Source organism: Epinephelus lanceolatus, chromosome 23, assembly GCF_041903045.1.
Source record: "Epinephelus lanceolatus isolate andai-2023 chromosome 23, ASM4190304v1, whole genome shotgun sequence".
In the NCBI taxonomy this organism is placed as follows: Eukaryota; Metazoa; Chordata; class Actinopteri; order Perciformes; family Serranidae; genus Epinephelus; species Epinephelus lanceolatus.
This window is the reverse complement of record NC_135756.1, coordinates 12,507,339-12,532,742: the sequence shown is the minus strand read 5'-3', so window position 1 is coordinate 12,532,742 and position 25,404 is coordinate 12,507,339. Positions and strand designations below refer to the sequence as shown.

General features: G+C 41.2%; 1 protein-coding gene across 1 annotated transcript in view; it reads left to right on the top strand.

Moving 5' to 3' along the window:
- The first annotated feature begins 2,369 nt into the window (after positions 1-2,369).
- The window catches only part of apaf1 (apoptotic peptidase activating factor 1), a 74,253-nt gene continuing 51,218 nt past the window's right edge, over positions 2,370-25,404 (top strand). Inside the window, exons 1-19 of the mRNA XM_033614944.2 lie at positions 2,370-2,508; positions 7,267-7,448; positions 8,303-8,492; positions 8,799-8,996; positions 9,212-9,401; positions 11,001-11,113; positions 11,244-11,375; positions 11,570-11,808; positions 11,921-12,088; positions 13,094-13,225; positions 13,409-13,522; positions 16,189-16,373; positions 17,673-17,799; positions 18,274-18,399; positions 18,634-18,774; positions 19,960-20,085; positions 20,561-20,707; positions 23,037-23,165; positions 23,398-23,523. Coding sequence (XP_033470835.2) covers positions 7,305-7,448; positions 8,303-8,492; positions 8,799-8,996; positions 9,212-9,401; positions 11,001-11,113; positions 11,244-11,375; positions 11,570-11,808; positions 11,921-12,088; positions 13,094-13,225; positions 13,409-13,522; positions 16,189-16,373; positions 17,673-17,799; positions 18,274-18,399; positions 18,634-18,774; positions 19,960-20,085; positions 20,561-20,707; positions 23,037-23,165; positions 23,398-23,523 — 2,727 coding nt within the window. The 5' untranslated portion in view covers positions 2,370-2,508; positions 7,267-7,304. The remainder of the gene's footprint in view (positions 2,509-7,266; positions 7,449-8,302; positions 8,493-8,798; positions 8,997-9,211; positions 9,402-11,000; positions 11,114-11,243; positions 11,376-11,569; positions 11,809-11,920; positions 12,089-13,093; positions 13,226-13,408; positions 13,523-16,188; positions 16,374-17,672; positions 17,800-18,273; positions 18,400-18,633; positions 18,775-19,959; positions 20,086-20,560; positions 20,708-23,036; positions 23,166-23,397; positions 23,524-25,404) is intronic.

Below are 25,404 nucleotides of genomic sequence, written 5' to 3'. Positions count from 1 at the left end.
TTAATTTATTTGAGGACAGATTTTAAGTGGTCTGACAAAAACATTAATGTGCTGTGTGTGCCAGAGGTCAGAGGAGAATGGCCAGACTGGTTCAAGATGTTAGAAAGGCAACAGTAACTCAAATAACCACTGGTTACAACCAAGGTCTGCAGAACCATCTCTGAACCAACAACACGTCCAACCTTGAAGCAGATGGGCTACAGCAGCAGAAGACCACACCAGGTGCCACTCCTGTCAGCTAACAACAGGAAACTGAGGCTACAGTTCACACAGGCTCACCAAAACTGGACAATAGAAGATTGGAAAAACGTTGCCTGGTCTGACGAGTCTGGATTTCTGCTGCAACATTCAGATGGTAGGGTCAGAATTTGGTGTAAACAACATGAAAGCATGGATCCATCCTGCCTTGTATCAACGGTTCAGGCTGGTGGTGGTGGTGTAATGGTGTGGGGGAGATTTTCTTGGCACACTTTGGGCCCCTTAGTACCAACTGAGCATGGTTTAAACACCACAGCCTACCTGAGTATTGTTGCTGACCGTGTCCATCCCTTTATGACCACAGTGTACCCATCTTCTGATGGCTATTTCCAGCAGGATAACGCACCATGTCACAAAGCTCAGATCATTTCAAACTGGTTTCTTGAACATGACAATGAGTTCACTGTACTCCAATGGCCTCCACTGTCACCAGAGCTCAATCCAATAGAGCACCTTTGGGATGTGGTGGGACAGGAGATTCACAGCATGGATGTGCAGCCAACAAATCTGCAGCAACTGCGTTTTGTTTTTTTTAAAGATATTTTTGGGGCATGTTTAGCCTTTAATGGATAGGACAGACAAGTGTGAAGGAGGGAGAGGGAGAGGGAGTGACATGCAGCAAAGGGCCACAGGCTAGAGTCGAGCCCGGGCCGCTGCTGTGACAGCCTTGTGCATGGGGTGCCTGCTCTATCCACTAAGCCACCAACGCCCCGTTTATTTGGTTTTTAAATGGTTAATTAATTTATCAGTTCAGTCATTCGTACATTAAATCATTAATGTAACCTGACTATTAATAAAAAAAGATGGTCCAATTTAGCTGCCATGCTTTCTCTGTTCTTTTGCTGCCTGTTTCCTTGGTACCATATTGTCTACAATAGTTGTGCATGTGTGCTTGACTGTGTGTAACAATGACGGACAATTCTGGACTATTGTGGCTGACATGGACTCACTGCATCATCTTTGATATTTTTTTAAAGTAAAAATATCTGTAATATTACAGGGTAGCACATAATAGCATAAGTCATGATTTGATGGCACCTGGTGGTAGCCTAAAAACAAATTAGTTTCACTTCAGAAAAATGTCTGATTTAAGCTTTTTTTACCTAAATGCATTAAGCACTCATTCAAAACCCTTTGCAATTAAAACATAAAGTGCACTGGGACAACTGCTATATATATATATATATATATATATATATATATATATATATATATATATATATATATATATATATATTAATCTATATTAAAATATTTGCTCTGCATCCTGATTATCTCAGACCTATCAAAAATGATTGCTTCATGTTAAGCACATTTATAGTAACAATGCAATAACACCTTTAGTGACTGACTGCTGATACTTTTCATACTTTTTTTTTTATCTATGGACCAGTCTTGTGTCTGAAGTAAAGTTATATATATTTAAAGAGCGCAGGATGTAAAACCTCATTTGCCCCATTTTACCTGACATCCCACATTACCTCATTTCACCCTAACAGTAAACCATGATACATTATATTAATGCAGAATCCAAAAACTTAGATTTTTCCCTGAGCATCCATGATTGGCTTGCATCCTTACTTCAGTTATACTACAGAGCTTTGCAGGTCTGAGAACAAGCTGATTTATTCACAGCATATATTATCAATCTATTTACGGCTACTTATAATTGCATTATCAGCGCATCCTTGTACTGTGGAATAAACAAGATGCGCTCATCTCTTGCTGTCACTAGGCAGCAATGTTACCTTCATATACAGTGCGAAAATCTCGTAATTCGGGATAAGAAAACACAAATGGACACTTTTGGGATTATCAAGCGCTGTAGAATTTATTAAACGGAAACAGAGTTATGACGGAAAGTGTTTTGTTTTCGGTTAAGATAATTACAGATTAATAAATTATTAAATCAATGCGAAGAGGGCGATATAAACGACTGAACACTCTTATATCCGAGCAGATGAGTAGTCTCTGAACGCAACATCTTTTGCCCAGTTACACATTCGGCAAATGCATGACCTCACCCGTCACGTGGTTCAAACCTCGCCACGCCATTGGCTGCTTCACACCGGGGCAGTTGTTTTTGTTGTGAATCAGGAAGCTCTCGTCTTTCAAAATTGGGTGTGTAGTACAACGTCAACAGAGAAGGAAATTGACATTTAACTCATTGAATCCGTTAAAACGCGACTTCAACTTACAGCCATATAAAATTCAACTAATTCCCGCCTCGGTAAAGAAGAAAAGATATTCGTAAGTATCTACTGGCGGTTACTTTCTTTGTTTCATTTACCTGCAGGTCAGAGTGAGTGAACTTGTTGAGACAAGTGTTGGAAAGTATGTCAGTTTAGCGTAGGTGGGTGATAAGATGACAGGTCGAGATAAATCACTTTCACATTCACTGTGTAAATTTTGCTGTGTCACTCACCATTTTAGTTTGCAGTACATGTTGTTCAGGTGAAATGAACCGTTAAATGTTACATTAATTAGCTTGGTAAGCTACAAACTTTGACTGTGTTACTGTAAAACAAAATATTAAGGAGCCTGTGACATGTCACTTCTTTGTTGTTGAGTTGTACTCTGTTATGGTCTCTGTGAACAGCTGATAAGCTCTGCCATTTCCACTTTCACAAACTGTTCCTCTTTTTATTTTTATATTTGCAACACAAAGTTACAAGTGCACTAAATGGCACTTACATTTATCTGAGGGCTGCTTTTCATGTAGGTATGCATGTTTATTGCAACATATTAAAGAAACACATGACTACAATACAACAGTTTGGAACCACAAAATAACGTGCAATACACAGACATACACATCTACATACACTCACACACTCTACTTGCACAGATATCAGGTAACGTTACAATACCAATAAACCAAATTACTTCCTTACATTTTTCCTATCAGGTAATGCCCACACTGCACTGTCTACACACCACACTGCGAGAAAAGAAAGCACAGAGCTTCATTAGAGACACACATCACCCAGCTCACACCCTTCCTCAGGCACACACATTCAGCATACAGCCTGACACAGCACAATCACACATACGTCACAATTCGATAACAGTTTTTTCCCTGCCACAGTGAGACTGATGGCAAAAGCAAAAGCAAATACGGACTAACAAACTACTGACTCATCTACCTCTGTTCTTGTGCAATATAAACTGGGAATATGCAATACCTATGATGTGAAAAACCTGAATGCTCTGCAGGTGGAGCTTATATTCTTGAATTTATTATACTTTTTATACCTTTTTTTGTGCACTTCATCTTTGACTATTTATTACCTGTCTATTTCTCACTACTACATACTACTAGTGTTTTTTTTGCACAAAATTTATATGTACCCAGACTTTGTCCAGGTGTACAAATAGCAAATTAAGCTATCGTATTGTATCTTAGAACATGGCACTCTTAAATACTTGATCCTGATTGATCAATCAACCAAATTCTGCGGTGTTTACTTCTTGAGGTATCACCGCTGTTCTGCTGCTCTGTTGCTAGGGACACCATAGCAATGACCTTAGACTGAGGAGCATCGAAATCAGTTAACGTTAGTCCACACGGGCCAAAGAGTGGCAAAATGCAGCATTTTCAGGACATCACTTTTAACATTTTTGGAGAGGACAAAACGCTTGATGTTTGGCTCAAAAATGACATGTCCCAGTAAAAGAAAAACAAAAAAAAAAAGGAAAGGAAGATAAAATCGCATGGATACAGAGTAAAGACACATTTCTTTTTGCGAATTTGGAATCAATAAAATGTGCTTCAATCATTATTTTGTGTCACATCACTGAATGTTTTAGTAGTAAGCCATGTTCTGAGCGGGATAATGTATAGTGAGCCGGTGACAGTTGAAAAATAACCCCTGACATGGGAATGGAACCACGACGCGCAGCGGAGGCAACCTGGGATATCTGCGCAGAGCGAGGAAGCACCAGCTCACTATACATTATCCCTTACGTATAGTATCGTATCATGTCGTATCATATTGTATCTTACATTTCCTCCTTTCATAATGTCCATAAATGCTTCCCAGAGCGGATAAAAGTCTTTCTGCTCACACTTAGAAATATAAGTTAGTCTTTCCAGACTTCCGCTAGCTCCTTTATCCTTGTTCTAAATGATGGGGCGTCCATACTATTCCAACATAATGCAGTAGCTCTCCAGAGTCCAGACATTTCTCTGTTTCGATGTTTGAATGAAGTCCTCTGGATATATTACAAGCACACACAATTTGGCATTTAAAGGGACTTTGGTGTGAAACATCTCTGACAAACATTTTATAGCATCTTTCCAGAAGTTTGAATTTTTGGACAGTCCCATAGACAGTGAAATCAAGCACTTAGTACAGTCATGAGGGATATTAGCACACATATGCTGAAGTTTGACAGGAGTTAATGTACATTTGCATTATGTTGAAGTAATTGTAAACCTTGTATTTATCATCTGTTTTTGTGTTTGTCTGTTTTAAGCAAGCCACATTCCAATCTGTCGCATCATTATCTTCTTTTATGTCACTTTTCCATGTTTAAATTTTGATGGCATGTAGCTTCTTTAATTGTAGGTCTGAAGGATTCATTAATTAGGCATGAAAATAATCTGCGGATCAGTTCAGTGGTGTTCATTATGTCTTTAGTTTCTGATAATGACTTTAGTTGTTCTTTTATCTCAGACATGTTAGGATGTTACATACCTCGACATGTTTTGGCGTAAACTTCGGCCTTCCTCAGAAGTGACTGTCCTGTCAAAAACTGATAGGACGATCAGTTGATAATGAAAACAAAAAGCGAGTATACACCTTTATCAAAACTGGAGGAAATGACAAATGCAAATTTGAAAGGGAAGGGCCTTGTACCTAAATGTTACAACACATTAGTGGCATTTAGCACAGAATCAGCTTTAGAAAAATACCAATATTCAATGCTGTTTTTAATACCGGGGGAAAAACTGACAGTGAGGGCATAAGATGTAAAACTTTTATCAAAAGATAAATATAACAAGGCTATAACTTGACAACAATGACTTTTCTTTTCTTGGTTAGTGGCAGAGAACAACAGAATAACTGTAGTAAACATTGAAAATTATTAAAACTGTTTTACATAAATAAAAACAATATTCTTGCAGTGGGGAATATGTTGAATAGCATCTGAGATTGTCGTGCATTCAACATTCAATAAAGTGCAAGTAAAAAACACAACTGTGCCGCAAAGCCTGAATGCAACTGGAGAGAAGAGAGAGCGAGAAAGTAGTATTGATAGTATCAATATCAGTAGTTGTAACAGTTACTCATAGCTGGGATGTTTTGGCATCCACATTCTTTTGGCTGTGTACTGTAGCAAACTAACATATACAGTACAGGCCAAAAGTTTGGACACACCTTCTCATTCAATGCGTTTTCTTTATTTTCATGACTATTTACATTGTAGATTCTCACTGGAGGCATCAAAACTATGAATGAACACATGTGAAGTTATGTACTTAACAAAAAAAGGTGAAATAACTGAAAACATGTTTTATATTCTAGTTTCTTCAAAATAGCCACCCTTTGCTCTGATTACTGCTTTGCACACTCTTGGCATTCTCTCGATGAGCTTCAAGAGGTAGTCACCTGAAATGGTTTCCACTTCACAGGTGTGCCTTATCAGGGTTAATTAGTGGAATTTCTTGCTTTACCAATGGGGTTGGGACCATCAGTTGTGTTGTGCAGATGTCAGGTTAATACACAGCCGACAGCCCTATTGGACAACTGTTAAAATTCATATTATGGCAAGAACCAATCAGCTAACTAAAGAAAAACGAGCGGCCATCATTACTTTAAGAAATGAAGGTCAGTCAGTCCGGAAAATTGCAAAAACTTTAAATGTGTCCCCAAATGGAGTCGCAAAAACCATCAAGCGCTACAACGAAACTGGCACACATGAGGACCGACCCAGGAAAGGAAGACCAAGAGTCACCTCTGCTTCTGAGGATAAGTTCATCCGAGTCACCAGCCTCAGAAATCGCAAGTTAACAGCAGCTCAGATCAGAGACCAGATGAATGCCACACAGAGTTCTAGCAGCAGACCCATCTCTAGAACAACTGTTAAGAGGAGACTGCGCGAATCACGCCTTCATGGTCAAATAGCTGCTAGGAAACCACTGCTAAGGAGAGGCAACAAGCAGAAGAGATTTGTTTGGGCCAAGAAACACAAGGAATGGACATTAGACCAGTGGAAATCTGTGCTTTGGTCTGATGAGTCCAAATTTGAGATCTTTGGTTCCAACCGCCGTGTCTTTGTGAGACGCAGAAAAGGTGAACGGATGGATTCCACATGCCTGGTTTCCACTGTGAAGCATGGAGGAGGAGGTGTGATGGTGTGGGGGTGTTTTGCTGGTGACACTGTTGGGGATTTATTCAAAATTGAAGGCACACTGAACCAGCATGGCTACCACAGCATCCTGCAGCGACATGCCATCCCATCCGGTTTGCGTTTAGTTGGACGATCATTTATTTTTCAACAGGACAATGACCCCAAACACACCTCCAGGCTGTGTAAGGGCTATTTGACCAAGAAGGAGAGTGATGGAGTGCTGCGGCAGATGACCTGGCCTCCACAGTCACCGGACCTGAACCCAATCAAGATGGTTTGGGGTGAGCTGGACCGCAGAGTGAAGGCAAAGGGGCCAACAAGTGCTAAACACCTCTGGGAACTCCTTCAAGACTGTTGGAAAACCATTTCAGGTGACTACCTCTTGAAGCTCATGGAGAGAATGCCAAGAGTGTGCAAAGCAGTAATCAGAGCAAAGGGTGGCTATTTTGAAGAAACTAGAATATAAAACATGTTTTCAGTTATTTCACCTTTTATTGTTAAGTACATAACTCCACATGTGTTCATTCATAGTTTTGATGCCTTCAGTGAGAATCTACAATGTAAATAGTCATGAAAATAAAGAAAACCCATTGAATGAGAAGGTGTGTCCAAACTTTTGGCCTGTACTGTATCTCCTCCATTAATTTATAGTGCAACAGAGTCCTGCATGGTGGCCGTGTTGTGCAAAGATGGCGTTGGAGGAAGGGGCGCGGAGCTGTCTGCTGCGCTTTCGCCACAGACTGGAGGAGGACATCAAGCCCTCCTTCCTGATGGACCACATGATCAGTGACGGTGTGCTGACCGTGGATGAGGAGGAGAGGGTCAGGACGAAGGTGAGCTTCTGCTGAATATTCATAATTTGGAACCAACTAGAGCTGCCACAGAACTTGAGTACAATTGCACATTTTGACTCCACTACAGTTGTCTGAGAGCTTTAGTTACTTTGCAGGTTGCAATTCCTCATCCACTTCCTGTCCAGAGAAAACCATGTATCTCCAGATGTGTTGATTTTAAATGTTTGTGATAAACTGAAGGATGAAATGCTCCTTTATGCGCTGAGAAAATTCCCCCAGTTCTAAAGCTAAAGAAACTTTTGAAAAACCCTCTTGGACCAGATGGTTCATGCATCAAAACAGGGCTGATTTTCTGACACCATGAAAAGTCGACTCTTTGTGGAGACTTTTCAGACCCTTTTGGCGACTTGCTGCTCAAAGTGAACTCAGTCAGCAGGTCAGGTGGAAGCAGCACCACAGCTTCTCTTCCTCCCTCAGCATGCGCATGCAGGCTGGAGTGTGTTACTATGGTTGGCTTGCAGCTTTCTCCAAAACCTCTCCAAACAACTTCACACTCAACATCATGCTTCCTTGGGTCTGCGAACAGAAAAGTCCACTTAGAAAGTTACATTGCTGATGCCTTAAGTGTTGAGTTTGCTACAGTGCAACATCTGTGGTCTTTCTGGTGTCACTGTCTTCATCTGTTGGTAAATATAGCAACCCACAGAGAAGTGAAAACCACATATAAACCATATAAAAAACATACATATGCCTTTAAAACTTTCTCTGTCTTACATATGGCACATGACAGATGTTTCACCAGCTCATGAGAATCTTTAAAATAGCAGCAGCATGTAAAATGCATATTATGAAGTCCACATATATCTAATATCTCTCTGTGTCTCTCTCTTCAGTCCACCAGGAAGGATCAGGCTGCAGCCCTGCTGGAGCTGCTGCTGGGTAAAGACAACCGTGCCTACATCTCCTTCTACAATGCCCTGATCAAGGAGGCATATGATGATTTGGCCAATCTGCTTCACGATGACCTACCGCGCACGTTACCTGATCCACATAAGAGCTCCTCTGATGGCTGCACACCTTATGGTGAGAAAGCTGTGGGTGTTTGCACCAGTGGAGAGGATGGAGGTGTTGGTGTCAGTGCGTGGGAGTCCTTGAGTGTTTAATACAAAGAATTGGTGCATGTGATATTCTGGTTGGACATTTTGGGTTACTACAGCAGCTCAATACATTGTGAGATTAAAAAAGTATGTTGACAGGCTGCCCAACTTCTCAACTTTTAATTTTCAAAGTTCATTTTGTGCATTTAGAAGGTGTGAAAACTTCAGCGCTTGCTGAGTTTATCTGCCCTTATAATGCTTTCAATTAAGGTCTTTCCTGTTTGTCTAACAGTCCAGACAGTGCTCAGTGAAGGCGGCGTACCGCAGAGGCCCGTGGTGTTTGTCAACAGACCAGAGCTTGTGAACCGGGTCAGGGAGAAACTCTACCGGCTGCAGAAGGAGCCTGGCTGGGTCACTGTCTTCGGCATGGCTGGCTCGGGTAAATCCGTCCTGGCTGCTGAGGCTGTCAGACACCACGGACTCATCGAAGGTGAATAATCTTTGACTGGCTGTTGCTAACGATTGGCACATCTTATTGTGAAATATGAAAAGAAAAAACACTAAGAAATTGTAAACAGTTGTAGTAATCCTGGACTGATATTCATTCTCAATACAGTTAAAATTTCAAACAGGTTTGGCTGATTCTTAGTAGAATCCTGTCTGACCTGTCCGTCCCCTCTCCTCCTCCTCCTCCTCCTCCTGCAGAGTGCTTCCCTGGAGGGATTCACTGGCTGTCCATCGGCCAGCTGGACAAACCAGACTTGCTGGTCAAGATCCAGTCTTTGTGTTTCCGCCTGGAGCAGAGCCTGGACTCCCAGTCGCTCCATCGGCCCCCCAGCTCTCTGGACGAGGCCAAGGAGCGCCTGCGCTTCCTCACTCTGCGCAGATATCCCAGGTTACTATATGTTCAGATAAATATGATCCACTTTGTGCTTTTTTAGATGAACATTAGTGTTGTCTAAATTCGACTGCATGGCAAGGCAAATTGACTTTTGGACTGGAAATGGAATTTTAAGCATAAACTGATGCCACAGCAAGAATTTAAGCGATTTACAAAACTAAGAGTAACATGGAGAAAAGTTAGCAGCAGCAACGACTTGATTCCACTCCAATATTTTATATACCAACTTTATTTGTAAAGTTTATATATTATATAGATGATGGGAATCCACAAGCATATAAAGTCATTTGTCCTTTGTTTTCTGCATAATTGGTTTGATACCCACAACATGACAACTATGGATGGCATTTCTTTGAATGAAGGGTTTCTTCACATATATTCCTTTTAAACAAACCAAACTCAGTCCTCTTAAAGTTGACCAAAAAGTGGACCAACAGAAAAGGGACTCAGTTCTTTTTGTGTTCACATTGTCAGCTCATTTGAAAGAGGACTCAGTTCTCTTTCTGTTCACGCTCTAGCCTACATATAATATATATTAATGCAGCTTTTTTTTCTACTTTGACGTGGCACTGCAGTGCGGTTATGAAGCCCCTCACTTTCAGATGAACTTAAAAATTGGAGGAAAACCTCAGCTTTTCTGTGCTGTAGACTTTAGCTATTTGATGTATTCCACTTTCCACATCTGGAGACGTACAGTATCTTCCGTGGACCAAAGTACTTCTTGCCCTGCGTCCTTGCAAGCGTTACAAGGTGACGTGGTTTTGTCTGTTTTTTCAAGCATCCCAGTGCAACAGCATGTGATCTAGAGGGCTAAATACGACGGCAAAGAGCAAAGCGAACCTGGAGCACTTTGTCTTCACAAAGCGTGGTCTGAATACGGTTTGCATCTGAGGGCGCTGAGTTCTCTTGGAGTGCTCACATATGTGCAAAAAATGCTGAGTCACAGCTCTGAGTCCGTTTAGAAGACTGAAAAGGACCAAGTGTGAAAAACACCATAAATGACAGATTTAAAGGTCCAGTGTGTGGGATTTAGTGGCATCAAGCAGTGAGGTTGCAGAACTGAAGCTTCTCCCGTGTGCCAAGCATGTAGGAGAACTATGACAGTCAACATGTAAATGCAAATGGCTGTATCTTGAGTCAGTGTTTGGTTTGTCCATTCTGGGCTACGGTAGAAACAACATGGCGGACGCCTTGGAAGAGGTCCCGCTCCGTATGTAGATATAAACAGCTCTTATTAACGTAACAAAAACAGAACAATTCTTATTTTCAGGAGATTATAAACTAATGACATCATAGTTATGAATATTATATGCCATTTCTGCCAATAGATGCAGGTGAATCCTACACACTGGACTTTAAAAAAAATAGGCACATATTTAATTATTCATTTGTTTATTGAACCAAACACGTATGAAGGATGTTAAATTTGGTTCTGGGAGATTTTCCTGTAGATGACATGTGGATATTTACTGTAACTGATCAAACACAAATGGACACTTGAATTGAATAAATGGTATTGTTATAATGTTGTGGTAAACACTGTTTCATAATTTTCTTGCCTGGGATCACTTACTGTTTTTGTTTTTGCTTCAGATCTCTGCTGATTCTAGATGACATCTGGGACAGTACAGTGCTGAAGGCGTTTGATATCCACTGTCGGATACTTTTGACCACCAGAAACAGAAGTCTGACTGACTGTGTTAGTGGTATGTGCCCTAGTTTTTACTACTCTGGACATTGTACACATGCAAACTCGAATTATTTAAATCTTATTTTTTAGGTACACCAGAAAAGTTGTGCCTATAAAAATGTATGTACCGTGCTTTTATATTGTAGGTCCCAGATATGAGGTTGAAGTGGAGAGTGGTCTGGATGAAAACAAAGGACTGGAGATCCTTGCTCTGTACACTAAAACTAAACTCCAGGGACTTCCTGAGGAGGCTCGCAGCATCGTCAGAGAGTGCAAAGGTCTGTAAACTGAAACATTTTATATATGCATTCCTTATTTTCTTTCACAATATGAATTATTGTGATATGTAGAATATTTGTAAGTTCTCCCCCTGCAGGTTTACATCTTGTGTTTTAAGGTGCTAATATGCCTTTGCTCACATATTGTGTCTTTAAAACACACGCTTTTCTGCTCCTCTGTGCCACCACCCCAGGCTCCCCCCTGGTGGTGTCCCTGATTGGGGCTCTACTCAAAGAGAAACCCAACCGTTGGCGTTATTACCTGCGGCAATTGCAGCAGAAGCAGTTCAAGCGTATCAGGAAGTCGTCTTCTTACGACTACGACGCCCTCGACCAAGCCATGGCTGCTAGCATTGAAGTCCTACCAGAGGATCATCGCGAGCTCTACAAGGACCTTACTGTGATAGAGAAGGACATCAAATTGCCTGCAAAGGTTTGTCTGCACAACAAGAGCTATGGATCTGACATTATATTATATATTATATTTAATGATCAGGACCATCAGTCCAAAGATGCACAAGCTACAGTGTTATTCCTTTTTCCAGGTGCTGTCTATTCTGTGGGACTTGGAGCCGGAGGAGGTCGAGGACATCCTCGAGGAGTTCGTCAACAAGTCTTTGCTTTTTGTAGACAATCACAATAAACCCTACCTGTACTACCTCCATGACCTCCAGCTGGACTTCCTGGTGGAGCAGAATCGCACCCAGCTTGAGGTTAGTTTGGATGCGACCTTCCTTTAACTATTGGATTTCAATCTTTTTGTTAAAGCAGCTTCAAGATGTTTTTAACTGGTTATGAAACAGTCTTAATTTGATGCCTCCATATGACCTACATCAGCAAACAAGACCATCAGCGTGATTGGCTTTTTCAATAGTGCACGTCCCCAGGTCATTCCCTGCTAAACTAGACGAAAGGATTTAGGCACTCAAGGAGTCTATGTTTACATTTTCACAGGCAAAGTTTCGCAGTGAGTTGTATGTTAGTAAGCTGAAAAGAAGCAGGAGAAGAATTTCCTTTTGAAATTTTTATTTATTTTAAGTTGTATTTTGTGGTTATGGCTGATACTGAGGCAAGATCAGCCAAGTTAAAAAAGAAAATAATTAGGCAAAAAAACCTAAAAAAAAAAGCCACAATGGACAGAAAATCTGGTCAACCATGGTTGGATGTGAAAATTTACATTTATGGCTAAAACAAAGTTGACTTTGTTTTACCGTCCCAACTTCCACATGCCGCCAAGAAGTGTGGACGTGTGTTAGTGGACCCTTGGTGATAGGCCTCGACAACTGCTTTTATCCTTGTTTAATTTTCCTCAGAACCTTGAGTAACAAATAAGAAAAGAAACAGAGAGTCATCTTTTGTATGACAAGCTACAATTTTCAAAAGAAAGAATGAAGTTAAACTACATCTCGGACCTCACATCACTTGCACACTGGACGCCTGTTGGGAACAATGGCAGCTGGGCAAGAAAAAGCCGCTATGACCCTCTCTAAACTTGGAAGCTATCCAGGAAACCAGTGGGCCAGCTCTATGGGCCACACAGTGCGGAAGCAGTGCAGATCATCAGGATATTTCACACACAGCAGTGGCATATTTTCATAGCAACTTTCATATGAATAAATGGGCTCCCGTCTCAAAAGCTGTATCCAGGTGTCTTTATACATCCAGGTGTTGGCTACACAAGGCCATTTTAGCTGTATATATTTACGTGTGTGTTTCAGAGCCTCCACACTAAGATGGTGCGTCAGTACCAGCAGTACTACAGAGATGGTCCTCCCACCTCAGGAGACGAGGAGTGTCTCTACTGGATCAGATTCCTGACGTACCACATGGCCAGAGCCAATCTCACCCAGGTTTTACAAATGTGTCCTTTAATTAGTAACTAGTGATAATTGTGCTTAAAAACTAACCAAAAGGGTTGTATGGTTTTTGCAGGCCTGTACAGAGCTTTAAAACTGATGTGATGCCTAACAGTGGAACACAATTTTGTCTCTGTTTCTGTTGGTTTCTTACCGTCTGTTTCTGTCTCTGTCCAGGAGCTCTACTCACTCATGTTTTCTCTGGACTGGGTCAGCACCAAGGCCCAGATCATGGGTCCAGCTCACCTCATCAATGACTATGTGGAGTACGGACCCATTCTGGACAAAGAGGTCAGCAGACAACAAAAACTTGGTTATATTCTGGTTATATTGTGTTTGTTTCTGGTCTTCTGCTGTCACTAGAAAGATTAAAATTGTAGCAGGCGAAGGTGACATGGTTCCCCTTCATTAGAATATGAACTGTGCTCAGATGTGCGTCCCTCTTCAGGGAGAATGCAGCTTTAGGAGTCCATCTGTCTGTCGTGCCGTTGCCCTTCTCCGTTAAACTTGGTGAATTAAATCAAAAGTGTGTCCCTCTGTTATCTTTCCCCAAAGTTGTTTTCCATTATCTCTAATGAAAACTCAAGTTTATTGCCCTTCCATGTTTTTGCTGTCCCCCCGTTCCCTTAACAATTTTCATCAGTGCGAGGGCAGATTTGATAATTGCCAAACGGTTTATCAGACACGAGCGGGGAAGCATGGGGCTATGATCCGTAACTTGCACACCTGTTTTACCAGGACATTCATAGTAAGGCGGAGTTGGCAACAGTAAGTTTTGATTTTTATGCCAAAGTCACAGTTTAATCTTCAGTATAGTGGGACTGAAAGTGTGCAGCAGAAAAAATGGATTCATTAATTAAAATGATGATTTCTGTAAAGACTGAGTCAGCCGTGGCTGGTGCCATTATGTTTTTGGGTTGTCTGTCTGTTTGTCCATTTCATTCTTGTGAACGTGATATCATAGGAACAGCTTGAGGGAACTTCCTCAAATTTGGCACAAACGTTCACTTGGACTCAACGATAAACTTATTGTTATTTGGTGGTCAAAGATCTCACCAAACATGTTATTGGCCATACCTCAAGAATTCTAATGCCAATTTTGACTAAACTTCAAATTTGGCACAAACATTCACTTGGCCTCGAGGTTGAACTGATAAAATTTTGGTAGTCAGAGGTAAATGGTCACCATGACCTTGCCTCCATCTCACTCTTATGAGTACAAAATCTCAAGAACAGCTTGAGGGAATTTCTTTAAATATGGCACAAACATCCACTTGGATTCAATGATGAACTAATTAGATTTTGATGGTCAAAGGTCAAGGTCAGTGTGACCTTGAATCTGTCTCATTCTCTTGAACGCAACATCTCAAGAACAGCTAACAGGAATTTCTTCAAATGTTAACTTGGCCTGAAGAATAAACTGATTAGAATTTGGTGGTTGAAGGTCAAAGGTCAAGGCAACTGTGACCTCACCAAACATGGCCATAACTCAAGAATTTCTATGCCAGTTATGACAAAATTTCACCTACATGTCTAATAGGATAAAATGATGAAGTTGATGACATTATATATCCAAAAGGTTAAAGGTCAACTTTACTGTGGCATCACAGTGTTCTACAAAAACACTTTTCTGACTATTACTCAACACCATAACTCAGGAGGAGAAGACATTTGGGTGGTGCAATGGTTAGCATTGTTGCCTCACAGCAAGAGGGTTCCTGGGGTGGGGGGCCCTTCTGTGCGGAGTTTGCATGTTCTCCCCGTGTCAGCATGGGTTTTTCATACAGGTTAACTGGTGACTCTAAATTGCCCGTAGGTGTGAATGTGAGTGTGATAGTCTGGTGACCTGACCAGGGTGTACACTGCCTCTTGCCCAGTGTCAGCTGGTATAGGCTCCAGCACCCACGCGACCCCCAACGGGATAAGCAGTTACAGAAAATGACTGAAATTAATCTTTGTTGTCCACCTTGAAGCTGTGCTGAATGTATAGATCAGTGGTTCCCAACTGGTGGGTCCCAGGTACATGCTGAATGGACCACAAGCGACTTGCAAATGTGTCAAGTTTGTTTATATCGAAGTACAGTGAATTTCTGGCACAGAGCTTTCACTTTGAAGTGCAGTTTCCTGCTGTAGAGTGAGTGACTAATGGACAGCTAAATGACAGAGACAACAAAGTAGCTTGATGACATGGCCAAATGCAAGTATGACACTGAATCCATTGTGGACCTTGAAAAGATGACTAAGGAGAAATCTGGACTCTGTTACTGGACCAGTTGGGAACCACTGGTATCGATCCTCTGTGCTGCTGGGTTAAAGATTTGTTTTAAGCATCCACATTTCAGAATTTGTAGCCTCTTTATAGCAACATCCATATTTGAAGCATTGACAGCTGTCATGGTCACAGCTTTGTGCTGTGTCCTGTTCCTTTGGTAGTCCACCTTAAGCTCTTTGGTGTTGCTGATATTGAGCTTCATGTGATTGATGTTGCACCATGTGATGAAGCTCTCTGTTAGTTTTCTGTAGAAACAGAATTTAAGAGAAGACAGCATTTTCTTACTGGAAATTATTCACTTGAATCATCCATGTCAGTATAGTGAAAACCTATTTTCGTTGTACACCAACCTGTCAGGTAAATGGCAGTGAGGCAGTAATTCTAGTTTTCATAATATTTTACTGAAGCAGTGTTTGCAAAATGCCAAGCAAATGACTTGCAGAAGAAGAAAGGTTAAACAAGCGCAGAAGAGGATTAGTACGCAACCCCGGGGGTGAGGGTGACGGTTATTGAACGGGGGACAAACATAATTATCACACAAACTGTGTTTACACCAATAATTATTGCGAGATTAAACTCCCCTCAGACTGCTTTGTGAGGAGCAGTTGTGCCCTGATGATGAGGGGCTGGTGTTTCTTATTAGCGTAACATGCTTAAGAGTGTGCTTGTTTTCTGTCTTCCTCAGAACAGTGACGTGCGCAGTCAATTCCAGGAGTTTCTCTCTCTGAACGGCCACCAGCTGGAGCAGCATCCTTTCCCTGATGTGGTACAGCTTGCTCTGTCTCAGTCACGTACCTCCGAGGTCTACAGACAGGCTCTGCGGCAAGCGCAGGAGCGGGCCAGCAAGGGGAAACTCTACTTTGACTGGCTGTATGCAGACAAACAAATATTTTCCTATAGTGTTCTGATGTGTGAATGTTCTGATAATGAAGTTAAAGGGATAGTTAGGATCTTTTGAAGAGGCATTGTATGGGGTACTTATCCAAACTCATAGTATTACATACAGTAGATGTCTGTCAGTATGCCCCACAGTTTTGAGAAGCATGCTGGAGTCCAACGCGGAAGTTAAGCAGTATCCTGCTGTGGACGAGGGAATTTTAGCCACCAAAAAAGTCCCCCTTAAAAAAAATCAGTATCAGTTTAAGCGTACCCTACATTTGGAAATTTTCAGGACTTTACCTCGCCATCAGATGTCGATTTCAGGTGGGAAACTAAAGCCGCTAGATCACTCTCTTCAAAGCCGGACTCCATTGAGAAAAACAGTGATTTAACATTACTGAACACAGGAGCTGCTGGTCTTCCACTGCCTCAATCAGTTAATTAGTTTGTGTTACTGTGTAGGCTGGGCTTTTAAAAGGGTTAGTTCAGATTAAGGGAAGTCACACAATTACACAAACTACCTATCTGATCGAGGCAGCAGTAGACCAGCAGCTCAGATGTTCAGTGAGCTTAAATTACTGTTTTTGTCAATGGCGTCTGGCGGCTTTGATGAGAGCGTAGACAGGGAACTGAAGCTGTTAATGGCTTCCCTGTCAAAAAGGGCTGTCTGACAGCAAAGTAAAGCAGTAAAAATATTCTCAGTATAGTGTACACTGGAACTGTTATGAATTTTTTTAGGTGGGACTTTTTTTTAGTGGCTAAAATATGTTTTGCTGCTGCCCCTGCCCACAGCAGTACGTTGCTTAGCTTCTGTATCAGTACTCCTGCTGCTTCTCCAAATCGGGAGCTAGCCAACTGCTTTCTACTGTATGTAATACACTGACTATGGATAAGTACATCATACTACCCCACTTCAAAAAATGCAAACTATCCCTTTAAAATCGAGTTATCCATTGGCCATGGATCAGTTATATTTGAAATTGTTTGCAACGACTGGGTGCACAACTATGAAGAAGATTTCTGCAGCAATATTAACATAAAAGCTAATTAGATGCAGCTTTTTTTGTCAATGTTTCTGTTGCAATTAACGGCCACTAGGTATAATTCATTGATTTGCCATGTAAATACGCAAAAATCAATTGTAATTTTCACTGAAAGCAGCAGTAATTGTGTAAACATTCATAACAGTTCAGTGCATCTGAAATGGAGTAATACAATGGGAACAGATTATGTCATTCAAAGTGCTCCCAGGTTGGGCTGATCTTTGTGTTTATGTTTTTTTTTGCACAGGAATAAGAGCAGCGTAGAGAGTCTGTCCCGTCTGGTGATCCATCCCCACCAGGGCTCCATCTACTCCGCCTGCTTCTCCCACGACGGAGCCAAGATCGCCTCCAGTGGAGCCAGCAAGACGCTCAAGGTATCAAACAGACATGTTTCTTTGAGTGTGTCTGTGTGTATAGGTGAGTGTGAGAAAATCACGAAGGGCAAATTGTTTCCATGGAGACCGAGCGCTGGAAAATATAAAGGGCAATCTACTTTTATTCCTGGGTGATGTTATAAAACGAAGAAAAAAAGAATATGCTGCATTTTTGTCAGAGACTGCATCTACTGGAAATACACCTGCCTGAGGTGTGCATGTACAGTGTCTTGCGTAACCACGTCTGTAGCCAAAACACTGTGGGTTAAGGGGTCATGTTTTACTTTTAGTATTGTTAGTTTTCTTTTTTAATTTATTTTGGGCAAGTACAGCTAAATAACTATAACTATAACATTAAGAGCTTATTCACTTCAAAATGATGACGTTTAATAGTGGACTTTGTTCCTAATGTGTGATACAATACTTTTACTAATTCTCGTTGTGTAACTGCTGTCATCGTACATTTCCGCTCAGGTGTTCAAAAGCACCTCAGGTGAGAAGCTCACAGAGATCCAGGCCCACGATGACGAGGTGCTCTGCTGTGCCTTCTCTCCTGACGACCGTCTCCTGGCAACCTGCTCCAGCGACAGGAAAGTCAAAGTAAGCAGATACCTGTCCTCTCACCCATTGTGACCATTGTGCTCTGTTGATAGACGCCATCGTGAAACCAGACACGCCTGCATGGGAAGCTTTACACGACCCTAACTGAAGACCAGTGCATTAAAGAACACTGTAACGTACAGAGAAAGAAGAGTAGTTGTTACTGTGGTAACGATCACAGCATTTTTGTGTGTAATTTTGTCATAGAATACTTGAAACTGTCTCCTACTGCAGGTGTGGAACGTGGAGCGAGCCATGTTGCTGAGGGTCTTTGAGGAGGAGCACGAGGAGCAGGTCAACCACTGTCAGTTTACCAACACCACTCACCGCCTCCTGCTGGCCACCTGCTCCAACGACAAGTTCTTAAACGTCAAGGTCTGCAGGTGTATTTGTTCTGAACGTCTTGTAACTCTGATGTCTTCTGTCTCAGGATGTGTTTTTGCCATACATTGCACTAACAATAAAATCTGCAGCGGCCCTGAAACACATACAAATAGACAGAATACAAACACATAAAGAAAACATCTTTATCAATTTGTGTACACATGCTCAGCTTTTAGGAAGAAGTTTTGCAAAGTGAGAAAACACAACCAAACATCTGTGCTACTTCCAGCACTTCTGTATTTGGTGGTGTTTTTTGTGGTTGGCATTGGGCAGCGGCGGCGTGTGGCTGTGAGTCATTCTTTAGGATGAGGAAATCAGCTCACTTCCCTGTTAACTCCCCTCCTGCCAACTTCCTCAAGCTGGCCAGGTCGAGGTTTTGAAATGTAAACATCAGTAAACATTGAAGAAAAGACGGAGTGGATGGGCACCAAGCAAGACCATCTCTGTGTCCATCTCTCCATCCATATCTACATCGTAGGCGCTGTGGCAAAGGTGGAGGAATCAAACACAGCTGCATTTCAGATTGTGTGGATCTTTGTGCCGAACTAGCATCCTGCTAGCCTTTGTACAGCTGTTGGATAATAAACTGGGCAATCTCTGTCGCATCAGTTTCCAACTGGATATCAGGACTTATACTATCCTTTGGTTCACTAAAGCTTTGCTAAATCCTTGGGAGCATAATTCAACCTCTTTATGAACACTCTGGATCAATGCTTTATGTGGTTTAGAGCAGAGTTGTTGGCCACATTCGGGGGGAGCAACCATGCGGCCTTCTTGTTTAGGTGAAGCTATAAAAACAAACTGCACAAGAGATGGAGCCAATCAAAGTCTGGAGGATGTTTCAAGACACCACCGTCGACATTGCAGATGATTTCAATGAATTCACTGAGTCTGTGGTGGATTTAATTCCCAAAACAACAGAAGCAACTGTACCCAAAACTACAGTTAAATAAACCATGGATTACCAGAACCATCCTGGATACCATAAACACACACATAGCAGCCTGCCTGGACACATGGACAATCATAAAGCAGCAGCCAACAACAGAAGAAGAGGCAATAAAAGACTAAATTACAGTGCACAGGCTGAAGGAGCTGACCTTGTATGATTTCATGGGACAAATAAATGATGAATTGATGACCTCTCCCTCTCACTGTGTTTCTCTGTTTCTGCAGCTGTGGAACCTGAACAAGCCGACCTCCCAGAACACCATGTTTGGCCACTTTGAGCCAGTCAACCACTGCTGTTTCTCTCCTGATGACACCTATGTGTCCACTTCCTCCAACGATGGAACCGTTAAGGTGACTGCCATTAAACTAGATACTTGTAAAGCTCTCCAAGGTAACTTAGTGTTTGGGCCAGGAACTAAGTATAGAGATTAGTTTTGGGGAAATAACTTAAGCCTTGTCCACATTAATGCAGGTATTTTTTTAAACATAGCTTTTTCTACGTGCTTTGGCCTTTCGTCCACACGCAAACTGCATCGTACATCACTCTATGGTGAGGTTGTTCAATCAGTCAACTTCTGATTGGACAGCATGGCTTTAGGTTTAGGGTTATATTGCTGCCTGTTGTTTTTCATGCTTTTGAGAGAGCTTTATTTTCTTGTGTGTTCATGTAGATGGAGATTTTTTAAAACAGTGCTTGTGATTTTTTTTGAGAATGGAAGTAAGAGAGGAAAAACCCTGTTTTTAAAAAATACCTGTGTACGTGTGGGCGAGGTCTAAGTATCTTGGCTACTCTTGGGCAAATAACCAAGTATCTGTATATGTGCAGCTGTTTCAGGCGTCATCTGCCAATGAGTGGAAGACAATCGATGTGAGAGACATGCTGACAGACAGTGATGACGATGTCTTCGTCAAGTGCAGCACCTGGACCGCAGACGGCAAACGCATCATATGTGCAGCCAGGAATGCTGCTCTGGTGAGCGTTTTGTGAACATTTGTTTCCAAGTGTATATTTTAATGAGTGGAGATGTTGTTGTTGTTGTGTGTGGGGAATGTGTGATGCAGAGGGTGCAAATAAGTTGGAAGTGGAGCTGTCTTGTCGTACATGTCTCAGCTGCTCAACACTGCAGGGTTCACGTCATCCTCCCTGCCCTTGATGTCGGTGTGTCATTTCATTGAAGGAGACAGGAAAGAGAGGCTGTTTGTCACTTTGTCTTCCAGAGAGTCTGAAGAGTGTGTGTTCTGGTTGCAAATGTGAGCAGCCCTTCCCCTGCGGAGCTTTTCAAAATCAGCCAGTCTTGTCCTGTAATCAGTCTGTCTCTGTCCTCTGCGTCCACATTTGTTTGTATTCTGGGAAACAACCCAGCAGAGATGTCTGAACTTGTTCTTTTGACTTTAAGGAGAGGGAACATGACACTGATGGTGCAAGTTTGCTTCAGGTTTTAATCTCCAGGCACGACATAATACATTTTATTGTAGAGTACAACTCAGTACACCCACTTAATATGGACAATACATGCTGTCTAGATTTATAGTAGAGCCAACCTTTACACTTGTGTACCTGATTTACACACATATTGGTATCAGTGTAAGGCAAGGCAAGACAGGTTTACTTATATAGCACAATTTGTTTATATGGGCAATTCAAAGTTTGTTACAAGTGAGCAGATAAAATTATCATATAAAAATAAAAAAGTTAAAAGAACACAAGGAAATAAAAGATTAAAAAAATACTGCTCAAACATATTTGAGAGTTATTTTAGTCCTGTCCCATTTAGTGATTTATAAACAAGCAGCAGGGCTTTAAAGTCAATTCTGTGTCTTACTGGAAACCAGTGTGAGGACTTGGTTTCTTTTGGTTTTTGTAAAAAGCAGCTGCCTTTCGTATAAGGTGAAGCTGTTCAGTTTTCTTTTTAGGAAGGCCTAAAACATGTTTTAAAGTCTCTGAGATTGATGTTTTCGAGATGTGAAACAGCTGATTTAGTTATTGCGTTTACGTTTTTTAAAAACTACGATTGCAATCACTTAAGACACCAAGGTTTTAAACAGTGTCGCAGTGTTGCTTTCAGTCCTTTTGTGTCAAGATGAGTGGCAATCTTAAATTTCTCCTCATTTGTCCCAAATAAGATTATTAAGAGACACTATGGTTGTCCATTTATTAATAAAGGATTTCCTACTTACAATCAGATAGCCTGGAATGCTTCTCAGACTACCAACCTCTACCATTGACCTCCACATTACGTAAGATGGACAATCATGTTTTTTTTTGTTTTTATAAGATTATTTCAGTTTTGTCCTCATTCAGGTGGAGGCCATTTTGAGACGTCCAGCTGTTAATTTGGTCAATGTATTGGCAAAGACATTGTAGGGGACCAAAGTTGTTTGATGAGAAGGCAAAGTTAATAAAGGTATCAATAGCTATGATGAGAAATCAGAGGCCCTGTTTAGACCTGGTATTAACATGCATTTTGGGTGATCTGATCACAAGTGGACAGTGTTAAATACAAGTCAAAACACCAAGACGCATTGTGATCCAGTTACTAAAACCACTTGCCAAGGTGGTCATGGACTCATTTGACCACATATCATTTGCAGTATAAACAGTGAGGCGAAGTGGATGGAGTGTTGCATAACTACCCCTCATTTTACCCCCAAAATAACATGTTAGTACCAGGTCTAAACAGGGCTGTATTGTCACTGATTTGTGGAAGTGGAAGCACAGAGAGTTTGAATAATGAAGGCCCTAAAGTTGACCCCTGGGGGACACCATGAGTCAGTGATATTGGGGTTGAGGTATAGTTTTCAATGGAAACAACCAAAGTCCTGTCTTGTAAATATGATCGGAGCCATTTTATAACCATACCTGTCAAACATACTGTATATTTGAGGTTATTTAGAAGCACTGTTGGTGTTAATTATTTTATTTTATTTATTTTTTTTAACCAGGGAACACTGACACATTTATTTATCAGCTGTAAAATGTCCCAAGTTTTTTTTATGTTATACTTGTCAGAAAGTAGCCAAATTGTCACTGGACCAAGTGCTAATGTCGGCACTGGTCTAAAAATTTGCATTGCATAAATAAAAAGTGCCTAAACTACAAATTTCAGCAAAGTGAATGCAGCTTGCTGTCCTTTATTGCCGTGTTATAACTGGTCTTCAGTTAATGCAGCGTTGAAAGGAAAGACTGATGTCATTATGTAAGGTTAATTATTTGATAGATATGCCTGCAGTGAAAGAGGTAGCCATATTGTGCCCAGACTGAGTACACTCTGATTTGTTGTCTTTTTGTCGCTGTGTCTCAGGTGTTTGACGTGGAGACGTCAGACATGTTGTTGGAGATCAGAACGAATCGTCTAAGCACGGTGCAATACTGTCACGCCTGTCCTACCAACAACCTGTTGGCAATCGCATTCTCAAACTACGCTGTGGAGGTATAATGCATATGTCCTTTTAATGATGTAATATGTTCAAAACATTAATAGATTATTTTTCATTTTATTATGTTGTTGAAAAAATACATGTAGAAATGATTTAAATGTCAAATGTTCAAGTTTTTTCTGCATTATTTATTTTCTTAATGACTCCTTACGTTTTTAAAAATGTATTTGAATATACTGGTGAGGAAGTGCACAGTAGTTCATACTGTATGTGTGTGACTTCCAGCTGTGGGACTTGGAGGCCAATAAGAAGATGGCCGACTGCAGCGGTCACCTGAGTTGGGTCACGCATGTCCAATTCTCTCCTGATGGCTCGCAGCTGCTTTCCTGCTCCTACGACCAGACCGTCAGGGTAAGGCCGACTCAGCGTGCAATGTTTTGTTTCTACATTAGTGTATCAGCTTGCACAGATATTATCAGTATTGTTCTAATTACCTCTTGTGAAATGAAAGCCACGCTAACGCTGAACATCACAAGTTGACTAATTGCCCTCTGTTCCCCCTCTGCCAGCTGTTTTGTTTCAGCCCCTAATGAGGAATGCTCAGAAATAATATTGTAGCTTTATTTTGTATGAATGAAAACATTGCATATGAACCCTTTTAGGCCACAATGTACAATAAACAGCGACTGTGTGTTGTGTTATGAAAGAAGCTGAAACACTGGAGTTCTATGCAGATGTTGCCTTGACTTGCCTCAGGCTTTTGTCTCTGTTATTGAGGTTATGTAAATATGGGTCGCTCCTTTAAACAAAGCAATGTGTACCATAAACAGCCTGGAACAAAGTAATTTAATATAATCTCTCTGCAGTTTAGCCTTTTAGAATAGAATTTATGGCCTTTACAGATGCTGCGTTATAACAGGGTAGTAAAAATATGTTTAATAGTATTTTGATGAAACAGGACTCATGAATCTAAATGACAAACTAAAGCTGCAGTAAAGCATTCTGCACAAATAGATTCTCTGTTTAACCTAAATTATTATTTTAGTGACAGTATTGTACAGTAGGCTCTGTGTAGCACTTTTCAAAACCAGTGTTATGAACTGTTACACTCTTACTGGTCTGACTGTGGTTATAAACCTGCCATTGGGCAGCTATTTGGGTTGGCATTCTCCCTCCTCTCCGCTATCTGCCTGCTACTGTTTTCAAAATTCCTTTTGCTACTGAAAACAACAATTTCCGAGCCAAAAACCTACGTGCTGAAAAGTTTCGATAAAGATTTGGATCAGTAAGGCACGCCTGCTTTGTTCTTTTGGTGAATTGTTGTAAAGATCTACACAAATAACAACTTGTGAACTCACCTTGGAAGAGCCCACACTCCGTCTCACAGGACTCTAATGTTGATCCGTTTTCTGCCGCGACAGTTGGAGCGGATTTGCCACATGTCTTACTGTTTTGCAAGAGCCACAGAGAGCCAGCAAATCGTCTTGACTATCAGATTATGTTTGTCTTTTTTATCTCTAAAAGTTAAATCATAGTCAATTTTTGTTTGTTACTATTTTCTGTGGCAAAGAATTGGCCATTTTAGTGACAGTGCTTACCTTCCCGTGTGCAAATGTTTCACCACAGGAAGTTCCCTCTGTTAAGTGCCCGGTCTAGGGGGAACCTAGACATAACATGCTGTGACTTCCCACTCTTCCCACTCCCAAGGAAGGCCAGTTACACAGTATTTCAGTATTTCAGCAAACAAAAATATACTCATGGACCCTGAACTTTGCTTACAAAAAACAAATGTGAAACCAAAGACAAGTTTCTAACCTAGACTCCTACCATACGAAACAAGAGCAAATGCATGAATGACTGAATAAATCCTTAGAACTAATCAGGGTGATAAGGCATCCATTACTAGAAACCACCTTTAGGGTGCTTTCAGACCTAGAGTTGTCTTGCTTTGGTCTGAATCAGGGACTCATTTTGTTACAAAGTTGTATAATTGCCTAGAGTTGGTTTTTGTTCTCACAGTAGCATTTACAAGCGGACCAGATCAAACGCCTTGTGTGAGAAAGCTGCTCTTGATTGGTCAGAACTTCCACATGGGAAAAATCCAGGAAGTAAACTAAATGTTGAAAAAGAGTACACTTGCAAGATAAATGTGACACTTTCTAATGTCACAATGGAGGGACAACTACGCAGGTTGATTTTAGCGCTGCTCATCGTGGACTATATTGCTGTCATTGTTCATTTTAGTCAAACCATACAGTTTGAAAACGAGGCGCGGCTCCAGCTAGAAAACAA